Source organism: Misgurnus anguillicaudatus, chromosome 18, assembly GCF_027580225.2.
Source record: "Misgurnus anguillicaudatus chromosome 18, ASM2758022v2, whole genome shotgun sequence".
Taxonomy (NCBI): domain Eukaryota; kingdom Metazoa; phylum Chordata; class Actinopteri; order Cypriniformes; family Cobitidae; genus Misgurnus; species Misgurnus anguillicaudatus.
Genome location: NC_073354.2, coordinates 19926566 through 19950917, shown reverse-complemented (window position 1 = coordinate 19950917; position 24352 = coordinate 19926566). Strand labels below are relative to the sequence as shown.

General features: G+C 37.0%; 1 protein-coding gene across 1 annotated transcript in view; it reads right to left on the bottom strand.

Annotated features, from left to right (window-relative positions):
- syne1a (spectrin repeat containing, nuclear envelope 1a) overlaps positions 1–24352 on the bottom strand; it is a 163983-nt gene that overhangs the window by 127936 nt on the left and 11695 nt on the right. The window contains exons 5-22 of the mRNA XM_073856031.1: positions 20687–20707; positions 18269–18361; positions 18000–18178; positions 17644–17840; positions 14244–14353; positions 14013–14051; positions 12880–12987; positions 10455–10592; positions 10095–10259; positions 9866–9978; positions 8974–9142; positions 8755–8851; positions 5255–5451; positions 5022–5186; positions 4478–4627; positions 4224–4367; positions 1587–1736; positions 1299–1457 (exon numbers count right to left, since the gene is read on the bottom strand). Coding sequence (XP_073712132.1) covers positions 1299–1457; positions 1587–1736; positions 4224–4367; positions 4478–4627; positions 5022–5186; positions 5255–5451; positions 8755–8851; positions 8974–9142; positions 9866–9978; positions 10095–10259; positions 10455–10592; positions 12880–12987; positions 14013–14051; positions 14244–14353; positions 17644–17840; positions 18000–18178; positions 18269–18361; positions 20687–20707 — 2394 coding nt within the window. The remainder of the gene's footprint in view (positions 1–1298; positions 1458–1586; positions 1737–4223; positions 4368–4477; positions 4628–5021; positions 5187–5254; positions 5452–8754; positions 8852–8973; positions 9143–9865; positions 9979–10094; positions 10260–10454; positions 10593–12879; positions 12988–14012; positions 14052–14243; positions 14354–17643; positions 17841–17999; positions 18179–18268; positions 18362–20686; positions 20708–24352) is intronic.

Below are 24352 nucleotides of genomic sequence, written 5' to 3'. Positions count from 1 at the left end.
TTACGGTTCTAACTGACGTTTCAGGGGTTTTCGATACGTATCACTTCTTTATATGGGCTTCCGCCGGAAAACTTCCCCCGGAAAACCCTGCCCAGCCGTCAGTCAGCGGGAGACGCTAGAGCTTGCTAACAGCTTATCACGCCACTCAGCTTTGTTTAATTTCAAAAGTCAACAATGGCACAACAAGAAGTGTGTTTTTGGATGTAAGGAGAAGACATCCAGCCTTGTGGAAACAATGGATATAGTTTATTATCCGGATTAGCAGCGGAGTTTTGCGTGTGTGTTTGATGCGGTGGATTTTCAGAACCGGGTCATGACGAGTTACACGTGGTAAGTAAGACTTCTGTCTGATGTTGGAAATAGGCGCGTGTATATTATATAAATGACATGAACATGTAGTGAATCATAAGTTATAAGTGTTGTATAGTGTTGCATGACTCGTACTCGCTCCTCCCGTGTTATAACTCCTCCTTCTTCATTTTTTCGGACGTTATCGGAATGATTCGGTAAAGCTAATCTTTCTTTAATAAATCTGATTAAACTAAAGACTCTTCAGAGATATAAAGGATGTCATACTACTCCATAGGTACTCCAGATTAATATCAGAAATGCAGAAACAGCGTGTGTTACGTGAGCTTTAAAGGGCCCATATTATGCAACATACAGTAAATGTGTGTGAACACAACCACCCTACAATGAAAAAAATCACCCCACTCAACCTCTTTACATCCCAGTTAAACTAGAGCAGTCTTATTAGATATGCTGATTGGGTTCTTTCGTTAATGTGATGTCACACTAACAAAGCCCTGCCCACAGCCACTGACTGACTGGTTATCTTTACCCAAAACCTTTTAAATGTGTTTGTAAGCACATTGTAAGCAGTAGCTCATTTGCATTTAAAGGTACACATAGGACTTTTTTGCTCCCACCAAAATTTGGCCATTTTGGAAATGCTATAACAAATGATCTGTGGGATATTTTGAGCTGAAACTTTACTGACACATTCTAGGCACACCTGAGACTTATATTATATATAGTAAAAATATATCGGCCCTTTAATGATGCTTTTTGGAGCTTTGCCATGTTGGCTCCCATATAAGAAGATATAGCGACATTGTAATATAAACTATTTGTTTTAATAAAGCTATTTGCTTGAGGTCAACTGAAGAAAGGAAGTCATATACATGGAATGACATGAGGGCGAGAGAATTTTTATTTTTATTTGGGTAAACTATTCCTTTCAGCCTATTTTTAATTTAAAGAATGAAGATTTATTGTAGATTGTAATGCTGTCTAACCTGTGCAGTAGTCTGTATCTCAGTGACTCTGTTCTGCAGAAGAGAGACATCAAAATTGTGCAGGGATTTCGCACAGCATAGCGCCTTCTGCAGGGACAGGTAACTGTGCTCCATAGCGCAAACACAGTGCTTACAGTTTTGCTGCTGGGTTTGTAGCTCCTGCCAAAAATTAATAAAGCAGAAATATATCAGTTCTGATTCACACAGGTATTATTCTTTACGCTATTCATTCACCACACTGTATCCTTCTTAATCTAATAATGTTTTCATCCCAGTGGTCTGTCTGACCTGGCACATTTGCTGGTTGTGCTGTTGGGTGATGATTTGTCCAGCGAGCTCTGCTGTCTCATAGAAAGCTGAGATTTGATTCTCTAGCTCTTCTAACAGTGGAAATAGACTCTGACACTCCTTTAGAATTAAAGGACACTTCTCTTTCAGCTGTGAAAATACAAACACACATTTCTTCACATTTATCGGTCAAATTAGGTCCATGTAAAGTCCAATAATACTATAAATGTGATATTAACCACCCAGACAAATTTAAATGCAAAAAAAACAAATAAATAAGTTATCAAAATCTTGCAAAAACAGGAAGGATTCTTTGCTCTCAAAAGCTGGAGGCGTGTCCGCTGACGGCACTGAAACCACGCCCCCTCGCGAGAAAGATAGTAGGCTTGTTTGACTTCATGCGGCGCCAAAAGAACCAACAGGCAGAACACGTCAAAGTACCGCGAACGAGATTCAAGAAATCATAGGGAGAAATCTAATTTCGACTCGGCCTCGCGGTACCTTGACGTCATCCACCTGTCAGTTCTAGCGGCAACGCATGAAGTCGAACAAACCTGTTGTCTCTGTCAACTTTCAAATACAGCTACAACCTGAATGGATGCTCATGTGTTAGGGGCTGGGCCATGCTTGGTGGCTCCAGTGCGTCATCGAGCCACCTATTTTAGCCCGCCCAAATAATCTTGAACACAGAAATGTGATCATATGTGAAAAATCAGTTTAACGCTGTAACTCTACAATTCAGTACTACATAGTTCACAGTTCCGGCCAGTTTTTATAAATGTTCAATCTTTAATTTCTTTGTAAAACTCATGTAAGTCAAATCTGCACAGTTTTAGTGCAAATACTCAAAACGTGGTATACTAATACTAATAGTGTACTAAATACAGCATTATTGTGCATCTATGGTTTACTTGAACACACCTGTCACCAGTGTTGGGGGTAACTCATTACAAGTTACTTGCATTACGTAATAATATTACTTTTCTGAAGTAACGAGTAAAGTAACGCATTATTATTGTACACATTAATATTTAGTAACTAATGCGAGTTACTTTTCAGTTTAATTAATTTGATAAAAAAAATTATGTACTGAATTAACTGAACTTATACCAATGGCCTGATGAATGCTTTATTCTGATTGGTAGTGAATTTTTCATGGGTGTTGATTATTTTTTTGTAAACCGCACACCTCACATGTCCAATGTCTTAAAAAAGGCACCAAAGTGTTGTTTGTGGTAACCATGGTACTGTATAAGAGGAATAATTGACTCTGGTCTCTGGTCTGGACTCTGGACACTTGGCCTCAGTCAAGTAAGAAAAAGTAACCAAAAGTAACTTAAAAGTAACGTAAGCATTACTTTCTATGAGAAGTAACTAAGTAACGCAATTAGTTGCTTTTTTGGGGAGTAACTTAATATTGTAAAGCATTACTAATAAAAGTAACTTTCCCCAACACTGCCCGTCACTAACCCAACATACAAAGGTGTGCTAGACTCGAACATAATAATTTGGCAATACTTATCTGGGGTTACTAACTCTGCTTCATGTATTTGTTCGATTATGGGCAAAATCATAATCAAAATTATTTTGGTAAAAATCATAATCACGATTATTTAACACAGTTACTCTGTGACTTTGAAAACATGCATTTATTTAACCTTTTTATTAAGTAAGTGTTGCAGTAGACTACACGTGTCAAAGCAGTGGTGCCTTTAAAGTGCCATACAAACACACTGGTCCAACAGCACACAATTTATATTTTAATCGCACAATAATTGTTGAAATAATTAATTATCTTGTTAAATTGATATATAATTGATTATCTTGATTATCAGACAAGACAACAAAGTCCAGTAAAAAAAGACAGCCCTAGTACAATGTTAAGATTACATAGAAAATCTATAATATATACTGTATGCAATGGAATTAATTCAATGCTTTATTTGATGTTTATTGTACTGTGTTGATTTGCTTACCAAAAAAACAGTTTTGGTGAAAAGGACAAGGGTGAAACAGTAAGGGAGGAGATGGCAGGATGAAATAATTTTTTTTGTTTGAATAATATGCAATTCAGATTTTATAATAAACAATAATAAAATGTTTAATAAACATTTATAAATAAAGATGACATAGTGGCAGTTAATCTTGTTATTTTCATTCTTTTTTGGCAAGTAGAAGTTCTGAATGGCCGGTAACTTAAAAATTTAGTAGCCACATTGGCTGGTGAGTTACTTTCAAACAATTTTTACTAACATTTATAATGTGTTTAAAAACAATTCTCTGAATTGACTTTACACTGACTTTAATATTCCCAAAAAAAAAATTATGAACTGAATTATGTAAGGAAAAATAAAATATTGAAAAGGTTCATTTTAATATGGATAAAAAAGTGGATGAACCCAACCGCCTGGGTTGTAATTTAACCTAAGCTGGGTTGTTTCAACCCAAAAGCTGGGTTGTTTTACGCCACTGGGTCAAATATAAGCATTTTCTGGGTTAATTTAACCCAACGACTGAGTTTATCCCATTCTGACCCAACGATGCAAGGGTTAAAAACAGCATTTTTTTTTTCAGGAATATGGTTTGGTCACCATGGCCAATGTAGAGATCCAATGATTTAGCAAATATTGCACAAACCTGATTGAGTTGTGTTTCAATTGCTGTTATAGTAGAGAGAGTTTGAGCTCCACCACCATGAACAGAATCTATGGCTACAAGCTGGGCAGAGCGAGCCACCACCTTATATTGTGCTTCCATAGCAGACAGTCTGTGTTTGATGTCCTACAGTACATGTGAATAAAAATGGCAAAGGAACTTAAATGAACAGAACTGGCATAGAACGGTCACCAGAAGATATATTACTCCAAACCAATGGTTTTTACTGATTTTACCTCAACATCCAATATAAAGGCTTTGACATCCAGCAATGACACTTGAAGTGGTGAGGTAAGTTTGTTCATAGAAGTGTCCAGAAATTCTTGTAAGGATAAGATGATATCCTGTTGTGCTCTTACATTATGAGTCTCAGGAAGACGGGCATACTGTGATAAGAGAACAATACACCTTTGGTTTAATACAAGTGACAATTTTGTCAGCTTTTACTCACCCTCATGTCATTAAAAAATTGCTTTGGTTTTCCATAAAAAAGTCAAATGAAGGGGAGTAATTACAGAATATTATTTTTTAGGTGAACTGTAACTTTAAATGGAACACTTTCTTAAGCTTAAGATTTATAGTAACCCATTAAGCAATTTCTTTCAACAAACAAAAAGACACATTAACCACTCAGAGAGATCATTAATTAAAGTGTCATTAGTAAACAGTGTCAGTTGGGGATTGATGGAGCTCCATGTTTCAATTCACTGTTGTTAATAATTCATCATTGACCATATCTAGATCGATATAGCGCTCCACCAGTCATTAGCATTTGTTTACCTGTCTGACCATCAGAAACATCTCCCTCCATCTTCCATTCAGCAGCAGAAGCTGATGCTTCACGTCACGTGTTACTGTTTCATCACACGTCTCGATCAGAAAGTTCCCAGCGTCGTTCATAGCAGCGTGCTGGTCCATCCAGTGTGGAAGATTCCTGAAAAACTCCTGTAAAGGAAAGTCTGTTAGTATAAACATATATTCAAGAATACAGTGCATATGTGTGGACGTCTCACCCGTTTGGTGTTCTCAGGTTGCCCGAGAGCCGTCTGGGCATCCTCCAGCCACGCCTGCAATGAGGCCACACAGCTGTTGTACCTCAACCAGTTGCACTGCACCTCCTCGAGCATGGACCTCACACTTCGCACCTCCACGGACAGACTCCTCCACTGATCAGACACCTCTCGGAGGAAGAGCTTTATCCCTTCCTCAACTACAATGTTGAAAGACACAAAAGTGCAAAGATCCAAAAGGCACATAGTTCAAATGAATATGTCAAGTTATTAAAATAATCTCTGTAAATATAGACCTCGTACATAAACAGAGCAGCTATAAATCATTGCCTAATAACATATATTCGTACTCTAATGTAGACCACCATGATAAAATGTCAATCGCTATTTTGTGATCTTCCAATCACATATATCACACAAACCCCAATTCTTTGCCGAGATTGCCTTGGGCAAAAAGAAAGCAACATGTTGGTAGTCTATTGCCCAAAGAAACCCAATTAGAATACAGTATCTCTACTAATGGACCAGAATTCCCTTTTGAATTCTGCGTATGGGAAAACCTCATCTACGATTAGCCCGAGGAGAGAGAGATGAACATGAGAGGGGTGAGAAACAAAGAGGAAAAGAGCAAGCATGGAAGAGAGAGAGAAGGAGAGAGAGAGAGTAGGCAGAGGCTATGGGCACAGACTGATTGACTACTGAGCCCAGAAGGATTAAACTCAACTGAGGGTGAAACGAAGACTATCATTCTGCCCTCTGGATACTGAGGTGCTGAAATGTGAAGGATTTGCTCTAAAAAATCTTTTTTTATGTCCTGCCATGATCTTTTTTTTTCACATCATAAATATTTTCTCTGATTTGAAAAATACATCAACCAGGGCCACCGTTACAATTCGGACCACTCAAGATATTTAATAGATGCATGGTCCTCCATCCCTCTAGGCCATGTAGGTTATGCATAGAGATGGTTGGTGAGCCCAAATCATAACAGACCCAAGGACAATGTTCATTGGGTACATTGTTCCATCCACAAAAAAATCTGGGTTGTTTCAACCCATGATTCACTATCAGAAAAAAGGGTACAAAACTGTAAATTTTCTGTTGCTGGGTTCTGTTTTGTACCTTCACAGTACATTCACACGGGGCGTAAGCGTTAATAATTATCATTTACTTTGAACGGATGATACAGTACCATGCATTGCCGAACTAAATCGTGGATCTGTCTGCGCTGCGTCATGGCCATCACAAGTTGAACATTTCTCAACTTTTTAAGTGCCAACGCGTGCTTCAGCCAATCAGATCGCTTTATGCTAATAATCTAATGCAGAGCCAGCTGATTACGTTTATGAAAGACCTGGGGACAGAGGAGAATGTGTTGTGGCCACTGTAATTGGCTGTTGGCCACGCTTTAAACACGCCCTCCATCAAGCGTTAACGCCAAGGGGCAACCTTCCGATCTCTTTGATGAAGCCAATATACGGAAGTAACTTAAACTGCAATTCATCGACGGGCCACTAGAGGCTGGCTCCAAAAGGGAGTAATTCCCATAGACCTCCATGTTAAAATACTCAGCTTTACAGCAGAAAATAATATGTTTACAGCCTGGTACAAAAAGTGTTTTTGGTCTATATAGCTAAGTTTGCCCTTAATGACAACTGTGAGGGGGGTTAATTTTTTTGTAACTCGTCCGTTTAAGTTATATTAAGCCTTAAAGGGATAGTTCGGCCAAAAACGATATTAAACCCATGATTTACTCACCCCCAAGCTGTCCGAGTTGCATATGTCCATCGTTTTTCAGACAAACACATTTTCGGATATTTTAGAAAATATTTTAGATATTTCTGTTCATTAAATGTAATGTTGCGGGGTCCAGCAATAGTCCACGACCTTCAAGTCCAAAAAAGTGCGTCCATCCTTCACAAATTAAATCCAAACGGCTCCAGGATGATAAACAAAGGTCTTCTGTGGGTAATCCGTGCGGTGTTGTTGTAGAAATATCCATATTTAAAATGTTATTAACTTTATAAACTAGCTTCCGGTAGCGCCGGCATTTTGGAGTGATGCGCATTCAGGATGAGAGCTTACGCAGCGTACAGAGTTTCTCTGCTGCTGCTCGGTGCCCCCGCCCTCCGAATTTGTCATACGTCACTAAGAAAAGTGCGTACACTACGCTAATCCTCTCTCCTGAGTCTAAGATGGCGGCGCTACCGGAAGCTAGTTTATAAAGTTAATAACATTTTAAATATGGATATTTCTACAACAACACCGCACGGATTACCCACAGAAGACCTTTGTTTATCATCCTGGAGCCGTTTGGATTTAATTTGTGAAGGATGGACGCACTTTTTTGGACTTGAAGGTCGTGGACTATTGCTGGACCCCGCAACATTACATTTAATGAACAGAAATATCTAAAATATTTTCTAAAATATCCGAAAATGTGTTTGTCTGAAAAACGATGGACATATGCAACTCGGACAGCTTGGGGGTGAGTAAATCATGGGTTTAATATCGTTTTTGGCCGAACTATCCCTTTAAAGTTCTGCATAATTAAGGGCGTTGCCACATGAGTGACAGCTGAACTGCCACTGTTGTCTCTACAGTCAAGGTAGGCGGGGGTGGTTTCAGCAACCAGCCACCTCAGCTTCACCCACGTCCCGGCTCTATACCCATTTTCGGTTATCTGCAAGTGATTCACGCTGACGTGCGGCCAAGATGGCAACGGCAGGCACCGCCTACTATTGGCTTCAAAAAAGCTCTTCACAAACCTATGGGTGACGTCATGGACACTACATCCATGTTTTTTACAGTCTATGGTTAATGCTGGCGCCACGTGTGAGTGTATCGCTACAGGTATACTAAACATATTACAATGTTCTACCTTTTTGGGTACATTACTGTACCTTAAGGATCTATTGTGTACCTTTAAAGGTACAGTTAACGGTTTTGTAGCCCTAAAACTTAACTGGTACAAAATTGTTCCTTTAAGGTACACAATAGTCCACAATCCTAGGGTATAGTATTGTACCCCAATAGGTACAACATTTCAATGTGTTGTATACAGATAAAAGTACGAAAATTAACCTTTGATGGTACCACCCCAGCTACAAAAAAGGTCCAGGTTTTTTTCACATTTTTTGTGCCTTTTTTCCCCACACATTATTGGGTAAAATATTAACAAACCCAATTGTTTGGTTAAATTAACCTAGAAAATGTCCATATTTGACCCAAACGTTAGTAAAATTACCCAGAATTTTAAATTGAAACAATCCAACATTGCTTAATTTAAGGTTTGTGCATATTTTACCCAAACATGGATTGAAACAACCAAGCATTTTTTTGCAGTAGTAGTCATTTTGGAGAGTGGGAGCCCTTTATTCAGTAATGAAGAACAAATTAATTTGTAAAATAAATATATATTATAACCAAACCACCTTTCAGCATCCCCTTAGGCAAAACGATATACATTTTAAATGCATTACTATTCAGTACATGAAGCGTACCTGAGTTGTCTGCTTTAATGTAAAGCTCAGCAGCTTTTATCAGAGCCTGATGGCTAGATTCATACTTCTCAAAGAACCGCTGTCCCTCCACAAATGACTGAGAAAGCACAAAGATAAATGAGCATTTCATCGTCCAATCAAATCAAGTATCACATTAATAAAAATGTAAAATTATATCCCAAAGAAAACATCATTCACAGAGTAAAGCAATTGGCTTACACCGTAGCTTTGCAGCAGAAGCTCCATTGACTCCAGTCGGCCGTATTTTATGATCCAGGATTTGAGCTTAGACTCGACTAGCGACAAAAATGCCAGCATGTGATATTTAGACTCCCAGAATTCCAATTTGCTCAAGTGAACATGCGAGGAGGTAGATATGAAGTTTAATCTGAGAACGGAAGAGTTAACAGTTATTATTGCAAAATTTTATTTTCAAAGTAAAATCCTTATTGATCTTAAAGGGATAGTTCACTCAAAAATGAAAATAATGTCATTAATGACTCGTTCCAAACTCATAAGACCTCCATTCATCTTCGTAACACAGTTTAAGATGTTTTAGATTTAGTCCGAGAGCTTGCTGACCCTTCATTGAAAATCTACATACGGTATACTGTCCATGTCCAGAAAGGTAATAAAAACATAATCAAAGTAGTCCATGTGACATCAGTGGGTCAGTTAGAATGTGTTCAAGCATCAAAAATACATTTTGGTCCAAAATTAACAAAAATTACGACTTTATTCAGCATTGTCTTCTCTTCCGGTTCTGTTGTGAACCGCGTGCACGAGACTAAAGTCATGTGACTGCAGTGACGCGGATGACGTGTCGCTTTTGTTTTATGTTTTGTTAAGATGCTTCAACACATTCTAACTGACCCACTGATGTCACATGGACTACTTTGATGATGTTTTTATTACCTTTCTGGACATGGACAGTATACCGTACATAGATTTTCAATGAAGGGTCTCGGACTAAATATAAAACATCTTAAACTGTGTTCCGAAGATGAACAGAGGTCTTAGTTTGCAACGACATGAGGGTGAGTCATTAATGCTATAACTTTCATTTTTGGGTGAACTATCCCTTTAAGCGTGTCTGTTGTTGCGACTTTACCTCTCTGCCATATCTTGCAGCTGTTCTGTTGGAATGGGGACATTTTTAACACATCTGTCTCTGTGGATTAAATGCAAAGTCTTCTTGTGTCTTTCGAGATGCCTTAAGATGTCCTGCACAACCAAAATCAAAGCCTATAAGTCTCAAGGTCTGTATTACTGTAAGTTTAGGTTTTGCTACGCGTCATCCAACACACATTCGTGAATACGGACAAACAAACATGTGCTACCTGGTCATGCAATAGTTTTTTGTGAATGGCTTTGGCCATCTCATCATGGTCTTGCTGAGGGTCCAGCTCTTCTCGAAGGATCTTCTCTGCCTGATGTAGCCACACACCAACCTTGCTAAGAGGATCTGGAAAACCGCTATCCAGCTGTAGATGCCAATCCAAAAGCTACAGCAAGAAATATAAATGTATTTTTTGTATTTTATTGATATTGGCATTTCAGGGTTAGGATAAATTGGCCAAAATGTCTATTTCTTGATACCTGGGAATGACTTCAGAATGAAACATGATTCATAAATATAGTGAGTAATAAAATAGAATACTTTTACTGAATATACAGTAAATACAGAATATGTTTCTGACCCTTGCAGACAGCCTTTCCCAGGCCTGTTTGACCAAAGCCTGGTCTGCAGTCAGCTTGCCGTCCTTCTGAGCAGATTGAACGCTGGTCTCTACCTGCCGTCTCTGCACTTCAAACTGTACACGGTAGCGCTTGAACATCTGTGAGTGACAGAGAAAAGAATTCAAGAATGAATGGAAATTAAAGTGTGACTAAAATGTTTAATATGCGTGCTAAATATTCAAATCATTTCCAATGCAATGGCAGAGTGACAGCAAGATAACACTGACTGTCTAAAGAATGACAGGACAGCCAGCGAGAACAAGACAGTGACAAAATGAAGTGAAAAGAGAGTAATGCCAAAAGCATAAAAAAGAAATAACCTAAACAGCAAAAATCACACATTCATATATTCATGCAATAAGGGGATCCAACTTTATTTCTCTGGTCATGCAGTCCCTGCAAGTGCTGAGATTTTATTGAATATGAAACATATCCACGGGCACTACAGACAGCAACAGACTGTGGTGGTGTGCATGTGATTATGAGACCAATGAGAGCTCTCAGCTCTAATGCATATTACTGCTGTGTACTGGTCTGGAATCAACCATTATCTTTTTAAATTCACTATTTTACATTTAAACACTATTTTGTATTAAAGCTGAAGTGTGTCTTTTGTGTGCCATTAGTGTTACAAATTAATTACAAAAACATGTTGATACTGAGTTCCCAAACGCTGTCTTCTATCTTACCCTAAACACATTTGTATGCATCTGGCATATCCAAAATTATAAACAGTGTATTTATTTTTAAATTTTTTATGTACAATGGGATCAATCTCCCACTGTAAACCCTGAGGCTAAATGTAATTAAATATATTAAGTAGTGTAAACTTAATTTAGAAAAAGAAAATTAATTATTTAGAGTTTCTGTAACACTTTCAACTTTTAAAGTTATTTCTTATTATTATTATTATAAACATATTATTTTTGTTTAACTTAATGGGGACATTTCTTTTATTTTACTTTTTAAGATGTAAAATAAATCTTTGGTGTCCCCAGAGTACGTATGTAAAGTTTAAGCTCAAAATATCATATAGATAATTTATTACAGCATGTTATAATTGCCACTTTGTAGGTGTGAGCAAAAATGTGCCATTTTGGGTGTGTCCTTTTAAATGCAAATGAGTTGATCACTGCACTAAATGCCAGTGCAGTGGTTGGATAGTGCAGATTAAAGGTGAGGTGCATGATTTTTGAAAAACTCTTTCAGACTCTATCAAACTCTATCAAAAGACGGTCCACATTTTATTGGGGTAGGGGCATTTTTGTTTAGGTGATTTCAAATGTCAACATTGGCTTTCAGAGATCATGCACCCCACCTTTAAGAGGAGGTATTATCCCCTTCTGACACAACAAGGGGAGCCAAATTTCAATGACGTATTTTTTCATATGCTTGCAGAGAATGGTTTACCAAAACTAAGTTACTGGGTTGATCTTTTTCACATTTTCTAGGTTGATAGAAGCACTGAGGACCCAATTATAGCAATTACACATAGATTTTTGTGATATGACCTCTTTAAACTATTTGCTGTTTGATGCAAGCACAACTTTTAAACTTTTTTAATTTCTCTGTTTCTTGTTGCAAAAAAATATATATAGTTTTGATTAGGGATGCACCGAATCCAGATTTTTTTTTGGGTTCGGCCGAATACCGAATCCACTGTTTAAGATTCGGCCGAAACCGAATACCGAATCCTACTCGCATCCTTATTCCATAAACACAGTAAAACACATTAATGAAGTAAACAACGTCCACAGCAGTGTATTTTTCATTTTATTTAATTTTAACTGTAAAAAAAGGATTTATTATGAGGCATTATGAGAGTATGACAAGTGGGAAAAACTATTTTGACAATTACCATAAGCCTGTGCATAATGAAAGCGATGCGGTGCGACACGCTTGTTTTTCCAGGTGCGTCCACGAAATGTGAACCGCCCCTAAGGCTTACTGTATCTCCACGTTAGCACCCGATGTGTGTAATCAACGGCCGCGTGACGTCGACCAGCAAGCCTAGGGTTCGGTGAAAAAAATATCTAAGATTCGGCCGAACCCGAACCCCGTCAAAAAGCCAAGCATTCGGCCGAATCCTGGATTCGGTGCATCCCTAGTTTTGATTGCATTTTTAGCGCAATGCTTTACTGTACCAGTTGAGTTTAGGAAAAAGGTATATTTACTATAATAATATATAACATATACGTTATATTAATACATGTTATGTTATATACAAGTTATATATAATAGATTATTGAGAGACCATTTAAGCCAACAAAACTGAAGGCGTATATATCAGCATCAGCATCATGACTCTACAAGTTCTGGTTGATAACAGGCTTATAATAGTTATAATGTTAAAAGTTATAATGTATGTAAGCAAGCCGATCTCACCTGGTACTGCACACCAACGCTTCCTCCATCTCTCTGGACTTGAGCGCAGTCTCTCTCGAACTGATCGATCCATGTTTTTAGTTCCCTCAGTGTCTTGCGCTGCTCCCTCTGGGAAAAGTTAAAAAAAGAGTAAGTCTGGATTTCTGAAATGAGGAGAAAGGCAAACATTTGAGTAGATAAGACCCTCAGGCAGCTCGAAACTCCTAATTTTCTTGCTTTAAGTAATTTAATGCCCTTTAAACGATCTAAACTCAATACAATTTCACAGTTAAAAGATGCATCACTAATGCCACATTCAAAAAGCCAACACAGACTTTGTGCCCCCGCTGTTTACAGGGCTCTTCCTCTCTACTATGTGGATCTGCCCTAAACCTCTCTGCGGGGAGCAAGAAATCAGCTCTGCGGGGGGAGATACTAATCATTTTACACACATTTACTCTGCCTATTATGAATTAGGAACAAGAGAGAGAAACCAAAGACAATGTTGAGCTAATTCTAACGAAATTAAGCCTATTCTTCCAGCACTCATCTCACATTCTGGCACGCACAGTGTGAATGCCTTTGGGTCACCGAAACGATTATCGTGACCTTGCCGACGTCTGCCGCCGATCTCCTCCCCGCCTCCTGCTAACAAATGCTGTCACATGCACACAATGCCCTAGAATATTAAACCTAGCCTAAATTGTCTTAGTTTAAGAGGTGAAAACGGTTATATAACAATGAGAGGACTTCAACAAAAGGACCTGGTGATGCCATGATCCATTCATCTCAGCTTGTTACAGAATAAAACCAGCTACGTTCTTTTTTAAAAACCACTGCTAATGCTTATCATCGGTATCGACACAAAGCAGAAAAAAGCCAAAGGCCATTATTGTCATGTTAATGTCACCCCAGTTCTAATGCAAATATATTGGTAAAGGGGTAAAATTATAAAGAACGTATCAAAAGGGTACAAAGCCCTGGAATATTAACCCTTATCTACACAGTATCTGCTCTGTTCACAATGAAAAGGAAAGAGTCTATTATATTAGCTTTAAAAGGCAAAATATTACTAAAAAGTTACATGGTGCGGTAGCAGCAGCTGAACTCGACAGATGAAACGGTCGAAATGAGCTTTATACATGCGAACGTACCTCTAACATTTCTTCAATGGCTCGAGGAGCAAGAAAAAACTTGAGACAAACACAAGAATGATATGAAGAATGAGATGTTAGTAAACAATAAGACATTACAGAACAAAGACAAGAAGAAATGCAGGATAGAAGTCATTGAACTCCACAAACAAGACAGATTAGCTCTCTTCGTGAGATATACTGAATGAAGTTTGGGTGAAATTGTTTGTTTGTATGATAAGAAAGACCTACCTCCTCTTGTTGTCGCCCACTATCTGTTTCTTGGTGGTCCGGGTGTTGTTTCAGAAACTGTGCCACATATGTCATGATGGACTTCTCGTCTGGTTTATCCACATCCACATCTAAAATCAAGAAGATCACAATTTATTATTAAAGGATTAGTCCATTTTCTTTAAAAAAGTCCAAATAATTTACTCACCACCATGTCATCCAAAATGTTGATGTCTTTCTTTGTTCAGTCGAGAAGAAATTATGTTTTTTTTTTTTTTTTGAGGAAAAGATTTCAGGATTTTTCTCACTTTAATGGACCCCAATACTTAACAGTTTTAATGCAGTTTAAAATTGCAGTTTCAAATGACTAAACAATCTCAAACGAGGCATAAGGGTCTTATCTACCGACACGATTTTGGCAAGAAAAATAAAAAATATGCACTTTTAAACCTCAATTTCTTGTCTTCCCCCGGTCCTGTGACGCGCCAGCGCGAAGTCACGTAATACGTCATCACATCAAGAGGTCACGGATGACGTAACAAAACTACTCCCCACTGTTTACAAGTGTGGAGAAAGAGGACCGTTCCAACGTTGTTGTAGTGGAATGATACTAATTAATGTCTTTGTGTCAGTTTATTGTTTTAAATGGTTCACAAATGTGCGTTTCATTTATTTAACACGTGACCTTTCCATGGCATTATGCAATTACATGAGGTCGCGCTGGCGCGACACACAGCCGGAGGAAGAAGAGAAGTTGTGGATTAAAAGTGCATATTTTTTATTTTTCTTGCCAAAAATGACAATCGTTTTAAGACCCTTATGCCTCTTTTGAGATCGTTTAGAGTCCTTTGAAACTGTGTTGAAACTGCAATATTAAACTGCATTGAAACTGTTAAGTGTTGGGGTCCATTAAAATGAGAAAAATCCTGGAATGTTTTCCTCAAAAAACATAATTTCTTCTCGACTGAACAAAAAAAGACATCAACATTTTGGACGACATGGTGGTGTGTAAATTATCTGGATTTTTTTTTTTTAAGAAAATTGACTAATCCTTTAATTACTTATGGAAATAAAGTTTTCTGCACCCTCCCTGTGTTTCAGATGAGTCCCATGACTAATCAGAGCTATGCTCAATGAACTCTACTCAAAAGCTACTTTTTTTCCCTGAGAGTAGAACGAAGGTTTGTTAAGCATCTGCTTGTGTTACCCACACTTGTGTTTTATTGTTCTGTGGAAAACATGATTTAATAGGCACAGTAATATTTTTTCGGTACCTCCTGTTTCCTTTGTTTCAATGTATTATCATAAAAATTAAATCCTAAAAATCCAGACTCCAAATCTCCAGTTTCCAAGCTTATATAATGTCAAACATTTTAAATGAATCGTGTTGAGAGTAAATAATAAATCACAGCAGAATAACTATATAAGACATATAAATACACTTTTTGCAGACGGGTCATTCTACAGAAACGTCCACTTTTGGTATGGCAAGATTTGTTTTTCTAACATTTAAACTTAGACCACATAATTAGATTACTCTTTGACTATATGAGTACACATAAATGACAGCTTAATGATTTTTTTATTTTTTGTGTGCATGTACTTAAAGACTGCATGCATACATAATTTTTTTTGTCACTTACTTCTTTAGCAATATTAAAGGTGTTTATGAAATATTATTTTTTAATTTTTTTCAGCTTTAAAGCTTAATTCTTAAGTGTAGCAGAATTCTATGAATTTAAAATTATCATCATGTCACATGTGAAAGATTGTATTTATTGTGAAAGAAAAAAAACACAGTAACTCCAGTGACACAGCCAGGGGACCCTACTTTCATTAATATATTTTATAATATTTATTTAGCATTTTATTTTTTAATGTAATTTACATCATATATTTGATATTTATAGACACATTATTTTATTTTAAATGGAAGAAAACACTGTTTTTCCCTCTGTACATGACTGTGGGGACGAGCAATTTTGTGGTGGTTGGAATTCTAATTAATTAATAAAAATCAAATATTGCTACATTGATGGCTCAAGAAGGTGTAATTGTTCAAATAACATATTGTTTCATTTTAAACTATAAAAAAATTGTAACCCTAAAGTGTTTTTCAAGCGTAATATTTCTGTAAAGGCTAGGGACAGAAAAATTGACATTTCCATAGAATGACCCAGACGCCTTTTTTTTTGCAAAGCGACTTACTGTACTTTGCATTTAAGATTTTTTCAGTATATGCGATTCAAATCCCATTACCTTTGCACTGCTAATGCAATGCTCTACCAATTGAGCTACAGGAACACATACATACAGTATTTGGCTACACTGTTGAATCCTCTACACAATAAATCCATGGTTGACAATGTCCCTTGACTTATTCACACACACACACTATTTGTTCAATCAGCTTTACCGTGGCTAATAGGCTACTAATCATTTAAATGTCAAGCTTCATTTGTCAGACTTCTGATAGCATGAGGAAACTCAGATGGTGTCCAGCAGATCTACAAGATTTTACCCCTCCATTAAAAATTTATCATTCACATCCTCTGTGAGTGGCATGCTGCTAATTAGAGTTTAGGCATTAAAAGCTTAAAGCAATATAGCACATCTGCTAAATACAGAAGAACAAATATTAATCTCCCCCAAGTTTATGCTGTTACAATACACAGACACACAATACACAACAGCACATTTCTAAACCTGCAAAAAAATAATAATAACAAAATCACTAATTCCCATAATCATGATGCCTTTTTACATTTGCATATATTATTCGCATTCTTTAATGATAAGTCTCTTTACAGTAAAACAGTCATTTATTTTCACTGCATTACAAATAACAAAAAACACACACACTCTAAATTCTGGGTTGTTTCAACACATGGTGGGTCAAATATGGACACCTAACCGTTAGATTTAAATAGGCTTTATGCCCAGCTGCACTACTTCCTGAACTTCAGCCAGCTCCTTGTTTCCTGTCTGCCATTATTGGACAAACTGATTAACCCAGGTGTGCCTGACCTCAGTAGTCACAACAACAATAATCAGACACACCTGGATTAATCCGTTTGTCCAATAATGGCAGACAGGAAACAAGGAGCTGGCTGAAGTTCAGGAAGTAGTGCAGCTGGGCATAAAGCCTATTGGGTTTGTTTATAATGAACCAACCATGTTGTAGAAAATTTGTCAAAATATGTACCCCATCTGTCACAGGGGCAGTACCTTTAAAAAAGGTTCAACTATGTATCATTAGATACAGGAATGCATTTGGTAATATGAACCTCTGAGGCGTACTAATATAAACTCATTAGGTACAAAGCTTTTTAAAAGTGTACAGCCCTAGTGACAGCTGGGGTACATACGTTGACATGTATAAATACTTATACAATACAAAAATCTGTATTATCTGTATCACCTTCAGGGTCAAGTATCCTTGGAATACCCAGTTCTCTCTCAGCCAACAGGAAAGCTTCCTCCAGGTTTTCCCGATTGGGTCTCCTCCAAACGCGCTCCATGTTAACCAGGTGGGGTCGCAAAGCATAGATGACAGCATGAAAAGCCACCCCTGTGCGCCAGCTGGGGCCAAAGTCCTTCACATCAAGTCCCAATCTCCTGAAAGCGCACGTCTCAAAGTTTACACAATGTCAAAGCCCGAGAAAAATGCACTTATTTCCTTATAGTAATCCGGATTAAAGTACAGTATGTTCATTCTTGCATTTTTTTTTTACGTTACGAAATCTATAAGGCATGCTTTCACAATACAGATCTTACTTTGTTGCAGTGGTCTGGACCCATTTGAGGAGGGCTCTCTTGGCCCCGCCCTGAAAGGAGAGACGGGGCTTGCGTTTGACAGGTGGGCTGCTGGGTTCAGTGCTATTGGAGCTGTCCACTGAGGAGTTGCTGCTGGACTGAGGCTGAAGAGCTGGTAGATGACTGGTCAATACTTCGATCTGAGCAGGAACACAAAGAGACCATGAAAGTGTTTTTACTGTAAATATATATGTAGCCACTCTTATTTTGTGTTTTTGTCTGAATTTTACCTGGAAATATAAGATGATGGTCCAAATCAACCCCAGTACAATAGACGGTCTGCCATCTACAACATCTGTTGTGTTGATGTTAACTAGTTTTATCTGACAAAAAGTAAATAAATATATATCAATCAAAACATATAACAAATAAAACAACTCTTTAATTACATACAAAACTTACTTTATCAAATTATTTTTCAAATGATTAATTGCTATTAACCGCATACAAAATAAAAGTTTGTGTTTGCATAATAAAGGTGCTGGTCATATAATTAGAATATCATCAAAAAGTTTATTTTTTTCACTTATTCCATTCAAAAAGTTAAACTTACAGTATATTAAGCAAGTATTATATGTATTTTTTTTAATTTAAATTTTAATGATTATAACCAGTGGCGGCTCGTGACTGCTCATCTGAGGGGTGCAAATTCAAAATATGTATTCAAGGGGTGTCATGTGTGTTGCTTGTGCTTTCAAAATATGTGTTCTGTGCATCGAGTGATCCTATGTGCATCTCATGTTTTGTCAAAATAAGTGCCTGCTGCACACGCGTCAAAAACATATATGATAAAAAGAGAGACGCTTATGTTCACAAAATACACGCAAGACACTCCCTTAACAGTAAACTTTGATTACGCATGAGATTATCCGAGTATCTGGCAAACGCGAGTGTCTCTTTTATCATAAACCCTTTAGACGCGTCTGCAGCAGGCACTTATTTTGACAAGACACGCGATGCACACAGGACCACCCGACGCGCAGAACACATATTTTGAAATTATGAACCACACACATGACGGGCTACATACATGTTGTGACGAACTTCGCATTAAGCGCCCTCGAAAAAAGATGTCACCGGACGCCACTGATTATAACTGACACTTAAGTAAATTTCCAAATTCAGTATCTCAGAAAATTTGAATTTACGTTATGTATTCGCGATTAATCGATTGACAGCCTTATGACCGTTTCACGCGGTAAGCGGCAAGCGGCGAAATCACCACGTGGCTACAGCTATTCTCGTGCAGTGGAAGCGTTTTGTGCAGCATTTAGTGACAATCTGTTATCGTCAATGGCGCCTGCATGTCTGCAAAAGGAATAGGATTTTGGGTGCACAAGCAAGGCGTATGTACCAACTCCGCTTCACTTCTGTAACCGCCCCGTTTTGACGCTTTCTGCACGTCTCCTATTCAAAAAGAACTAAACACTCGTGGTTGCCGCGTACCACGTGAAACGCCCATTACTGTATACATCACACAATATATATCATGTATGATTTAAACTATATATTAGGACATAGAAATTGATTACTTTTTTTTTTAGATGGGACAATGCATATTAATGAATGTACAATCGAAGTTGGCGTAAATACGCCGGATTTAGCACAATGCTAATTTCCATCCGTAGTCCCAGACATACAAATAAAAACAAAAAAACAACATGCATAACAATTAAAAAACCTATAAAGCTAAAAAACATTACAAGTACCTAAACCAGTGGTTCTCAAACTGGGGTCCGGGGCCCCCAGGGGGGCCGAGAGATGGTGCCAGGGGGGGCCCAGTTTTATGACATTTTATACATTAATTTATCATGAATTCTTTGTAATTAAACCTAAAAAAAATAAGGCTACTAACCAACAGCACTACTTTGTATAACTTAATATGTTTTGTTTAATTAAAATGTTACATTTTAGAACAGTTTTTGGTCATAAATTTTCTTTGGGGGGGCTGCGAAGGAATGCACTGTACACAAGGGGGGCCGCACACGGAAAAAGTTTGAGAACCATTGACCTAAACTAATACTAACAGTAATACTTATTTAAGGTATGTACTGTAAATGTCTGTACATATCCCATGCTTGTTATTATATAAAAATAAAGTAGATCTAACTATCTGTCTACCTATCGAAATCTCCTTTTTTACCCAATGTTCACATTTTTTATTATTATTCAGCCATCTTTTGAGCTGTTTCTTAAATGATACAAAGGTAGGTCTACTTCTACTGTATTATTATTTTGGGAACACTTTACAGTAAGATTGTATTTACTGACATGAATGCATTAGCTAACATGAACTATAAGCAATATAGTTTTTTCTGCATTTATCAATCTTTGTTTATTCAATGTTAGTTAATGCCAATACAATTGTGCATGTTAGTGCATTAACCAATGCTACCAGTTACAACTGTTAATTTAAAAACATGTATTGATAAATGCTGAAATTAACATGAACTGAGAGCTGCATAGCAGAAATGCTGCATTGTTTATTGTTAGTTCATGATAACTAATGCATTAACTATGTTAACAAATACAATCATTTTGATCAAGACCATTCCTGATTCTTTATTGCATTTGGACAGATCCTGATTCAAACAGTGATAATGTCAATCACAGGTGTTGTAGACAGTCACAGGAAAGGTCATACTAACCGGAGATCCTCTGTAGGCCGACTGAACGGTGACAAAACAAAAGACAGAATAAAAGAGAGAAGAAGAATAAAGGTGATTGCATGCTGTAAACAAAAGCAGCTATAACCGAAGGGCTATGCACCCCTCCAACAGAAGGACAAGTGATAAGAACCCTCAGCAACAGACAAAACCAAAACCCTTCAGTGACAGACAAGGAGTGTAGCCTATTGTTTACATGCACCCCATTGTTATACCACACACATGCAGCCATCTCAAAATGAAACTGGCAAGCTCTTAAACTATTAAACATGTAATATAGTACTAACAAGTATGAACTGCTGAAGGCTTTTAAAGGTTGGCAGCAAAAATAAACGATCATTCTATGGCAAAAGCTGCAGAACAAATCTTTTTGGCTTTAAAAAAAAAATTAAGAGCACACAAGAGGTAGACAGAAAACTGGGGGAGAAAGTGGGACTGGGATCAGAACATAAACCAGACTGGATTTGATCCCCTGTCATTGTGAGCCAACAGCTTTATAAGCAATATATTGTATGTCACGGGCATTTGCTGCCCTCTGGCCCACTATTGTGCGCCACAGAAAAAATATATAACAGCATACGGGGTTTGGAATAACAAATGGAAATAATATTTACTTTACTATATGTGCCTTTAAAGGGGACATTTCACAAGACTTTTTTAAGATGTCAAATAAGTCTTTTGTGTCCCCAAAGTATGTGAAGTTTTAGCTCAAAATACCATATAGATAATTTATTATAATGTGTTAAAGGAACAATATGTAGGATTGTGGCCAAAACTGGTATTGCAGTAACAAAACTTGTGGCTAAAACTGGCACTGCAATCACACAACTGGTGGCAAATACACAAAATGACAACATAAACATCAGTTGAGGGCTGCAACTCCACTTTTTAAATGACAATATCCTGGACAGAACACTGTTGTCAGTGATATAAGAATTTGAAATGAAAATGATTTCTTAATGTCTAGTGACATATCAGGGCCATTTTATGATTAATTGATACACATTTCTTCCTTTAAAATTGCCACTTTGTAGGTGTGAGCAAAAATGTGCCGTTTTGGGTGTTTCCTTTAAAATGCAAATGAGCTGATCTCTGCACTAAATGGCAGTGCTGTGGTTGGATAGGGCAGATTAAAGGGCGGTATTATCCCCTTCTGACATCACAAGGGGAGCCAAATTTCAATGTTAAAGAAAAGGGTTTACCAAAATTAAGTTCATTGGGTTTATCTTTTTCACATATTCTGGGTTGATAGAAGCACTGGGGATCCAATTATAACACTTAAACATGGAAAAAGTCAGATTTTCATGAAATGTCCCCTTTAAGTTCAGACCTTTATATTAATATTTACCCAAACATTAATTGTCACTCTGTCTGTGTTATCCAGGCTAAAGTCTCATGATTTAAAGTATGAAAGCATTAAAGTACACTATCAGAAAAAAGTACAATAGTTTTTTCACTGGGGCAGTACCAGAGTACCAGTATGCACCTTTTAGGTACAAAAGTGTACTTTCAAAAAAGGTACCACCATAGTGACAACTTTTGTACCTTCTTGTACATTTTTCTGAAAGTGTACAATCACTGATTTCGCTTTAATTTTAATCTTTCTCATGGCCACCGCCTTACTCAGTCAATATTAAAGGTTATTTACATTATATAGGATGATTTCATGTAGAAAACAAAAAAAATCACAGACTGGGTTTTAATAAACACCCATTACTATTATGAGCAGACACACACAAAGAATGTAAAAATACTGTTAAACAGTTCAAAACTGTTCTCTGTGGGGTATAGACCGATTAGATGCTGAAAGCCCAAGTAAGACTGTAGCCAGGAATGGATTTTCAATTCCTCGAGAGATCAGACAGACAGGCCATTCTCAAGAGTGGGAGTCTTAGATTAGAGTATATAATTAGATATTGAGGAGTGTATGTCTAAATGAAATATCTGTCTACTCTCCTTTCCCCAGAGAGATGAAATGAAAAAATATACTGTACATAAAGATAAAACAGGACCACTTCTAAACTCCTCTGTGTTTTATACAGTAATGACAGCCCTGCAAAGATAGTAAACATTTTTCTACTAATCTATTTTAAAGCACTGGGATTTACTGAGATACAATAAAATGGATTAAGTGTAGTGCAGCGATGGCAACCAAAGATAGAAAGCCCATCATCACACCTGAGCGACCAGAGAAAGATTTATAATACTATATGATGACTCAGTGCTAAACCCCAGAAATGAGAGTTATTTCACTCTGAGGTGTCAACACACCCCATAAATGTATGTTGATTTATCATTTGAAGCTTTAGAGCCTGTCATGAACTACCTAACATGTTCTAATTAATTCATAAACCTTCAGTGGTCCTGTAAGGTTTAGCTTCTACCCGAAGGAATTCAGGACTGACATTAAGCAGTCCTGCCATTAAAGGGCATCTATTTTCAAGATTTAATATAAGTCGCAGGTGTGCCCAGAATGTGTCTGTGAAGTTTTAGCTCAAAATACTCCAGATCATTTTTAAAGCATTACCAAAATGAACACATTTGGGTGGGAGTAAAAATGCACTGTTTTCGTGTGTGTACCTTTAAATGCAAATGGGTGATTCTCACGAAATCCAGACTTAGAAGGTGTCCAGCATCAGATTTTTTAAAAAGCCCTTTTTTGCACATATAAGATTAAGGTCTGAACTTACTATAACCATTATTTTTAGAGGATTTTTTAAAAATCCTATAGCATTATTTAAATTTTTTAGATTATCATTATAAAAAATTATCATTACCGCAACATGATATTACATTAAATATATGCATTTACAAACTCATATTTCGGTAATGACAACTAAAAAGTTATCTGGGTAGTATGACAAACTAAGTTTCAACTTTAATCTGTAGAGAGAAAATAAGAACTGCTCACATCTTGAGTGTCACAGTCAATTATGTCCCTTCCTACAATTTTTTTTTAAATGTTAGTTCCTTAAGGGCTTAAACAATGATTGAAAATTGTTGCGGAGGATGAGAAAAATGGTCTTGGACACATTTATATTCCTTATTATTGTCTCTACATTTACCAATGACCACCAAATACCACATGTTTCCTTACTGTAAATGTTTATAGTATAACATGCACTGAAGCTTTTTATTTTTTAGATTTTTTAATTATAAATATTTCCATGTCAAAGAACCTAAATCCAGTCATGGACACATTGCGGTAATGAAAATGTTCCCCTTAAATGCGGAAAAAACACCAAAAATGGTTTGTATGGTATAATTTGAAATCATGTGCAAAATAGTACATAAAGAGTTTGTAACTGTATGCTTCATATTTTGATACTCTTATTTTGCATTTACTTTTTTTATCAAAATGTTTAATGACACCTCATGAGTCTAATTTCGCGAGAATCACCCAAATGAGCAAGTGCTCCTCACTCCCTTTCCAAAAGACAGGGTTGAAAGTAACAATGCGCTACTTATGTTCAAAGTGAAATTATCGAAAAAGTTTTACATTTGTTCAAAATTCCACCAGGTATTAAAATTATATCTCTGTCTAAAACATTATCTTTTAAAATTAAGTTTTTCTGAAAAATTTACTTTTGCCCCTGCTCTCCCTTGCATTTGTTAATGTACAGTGCTCACAAAATGAATATACACTAT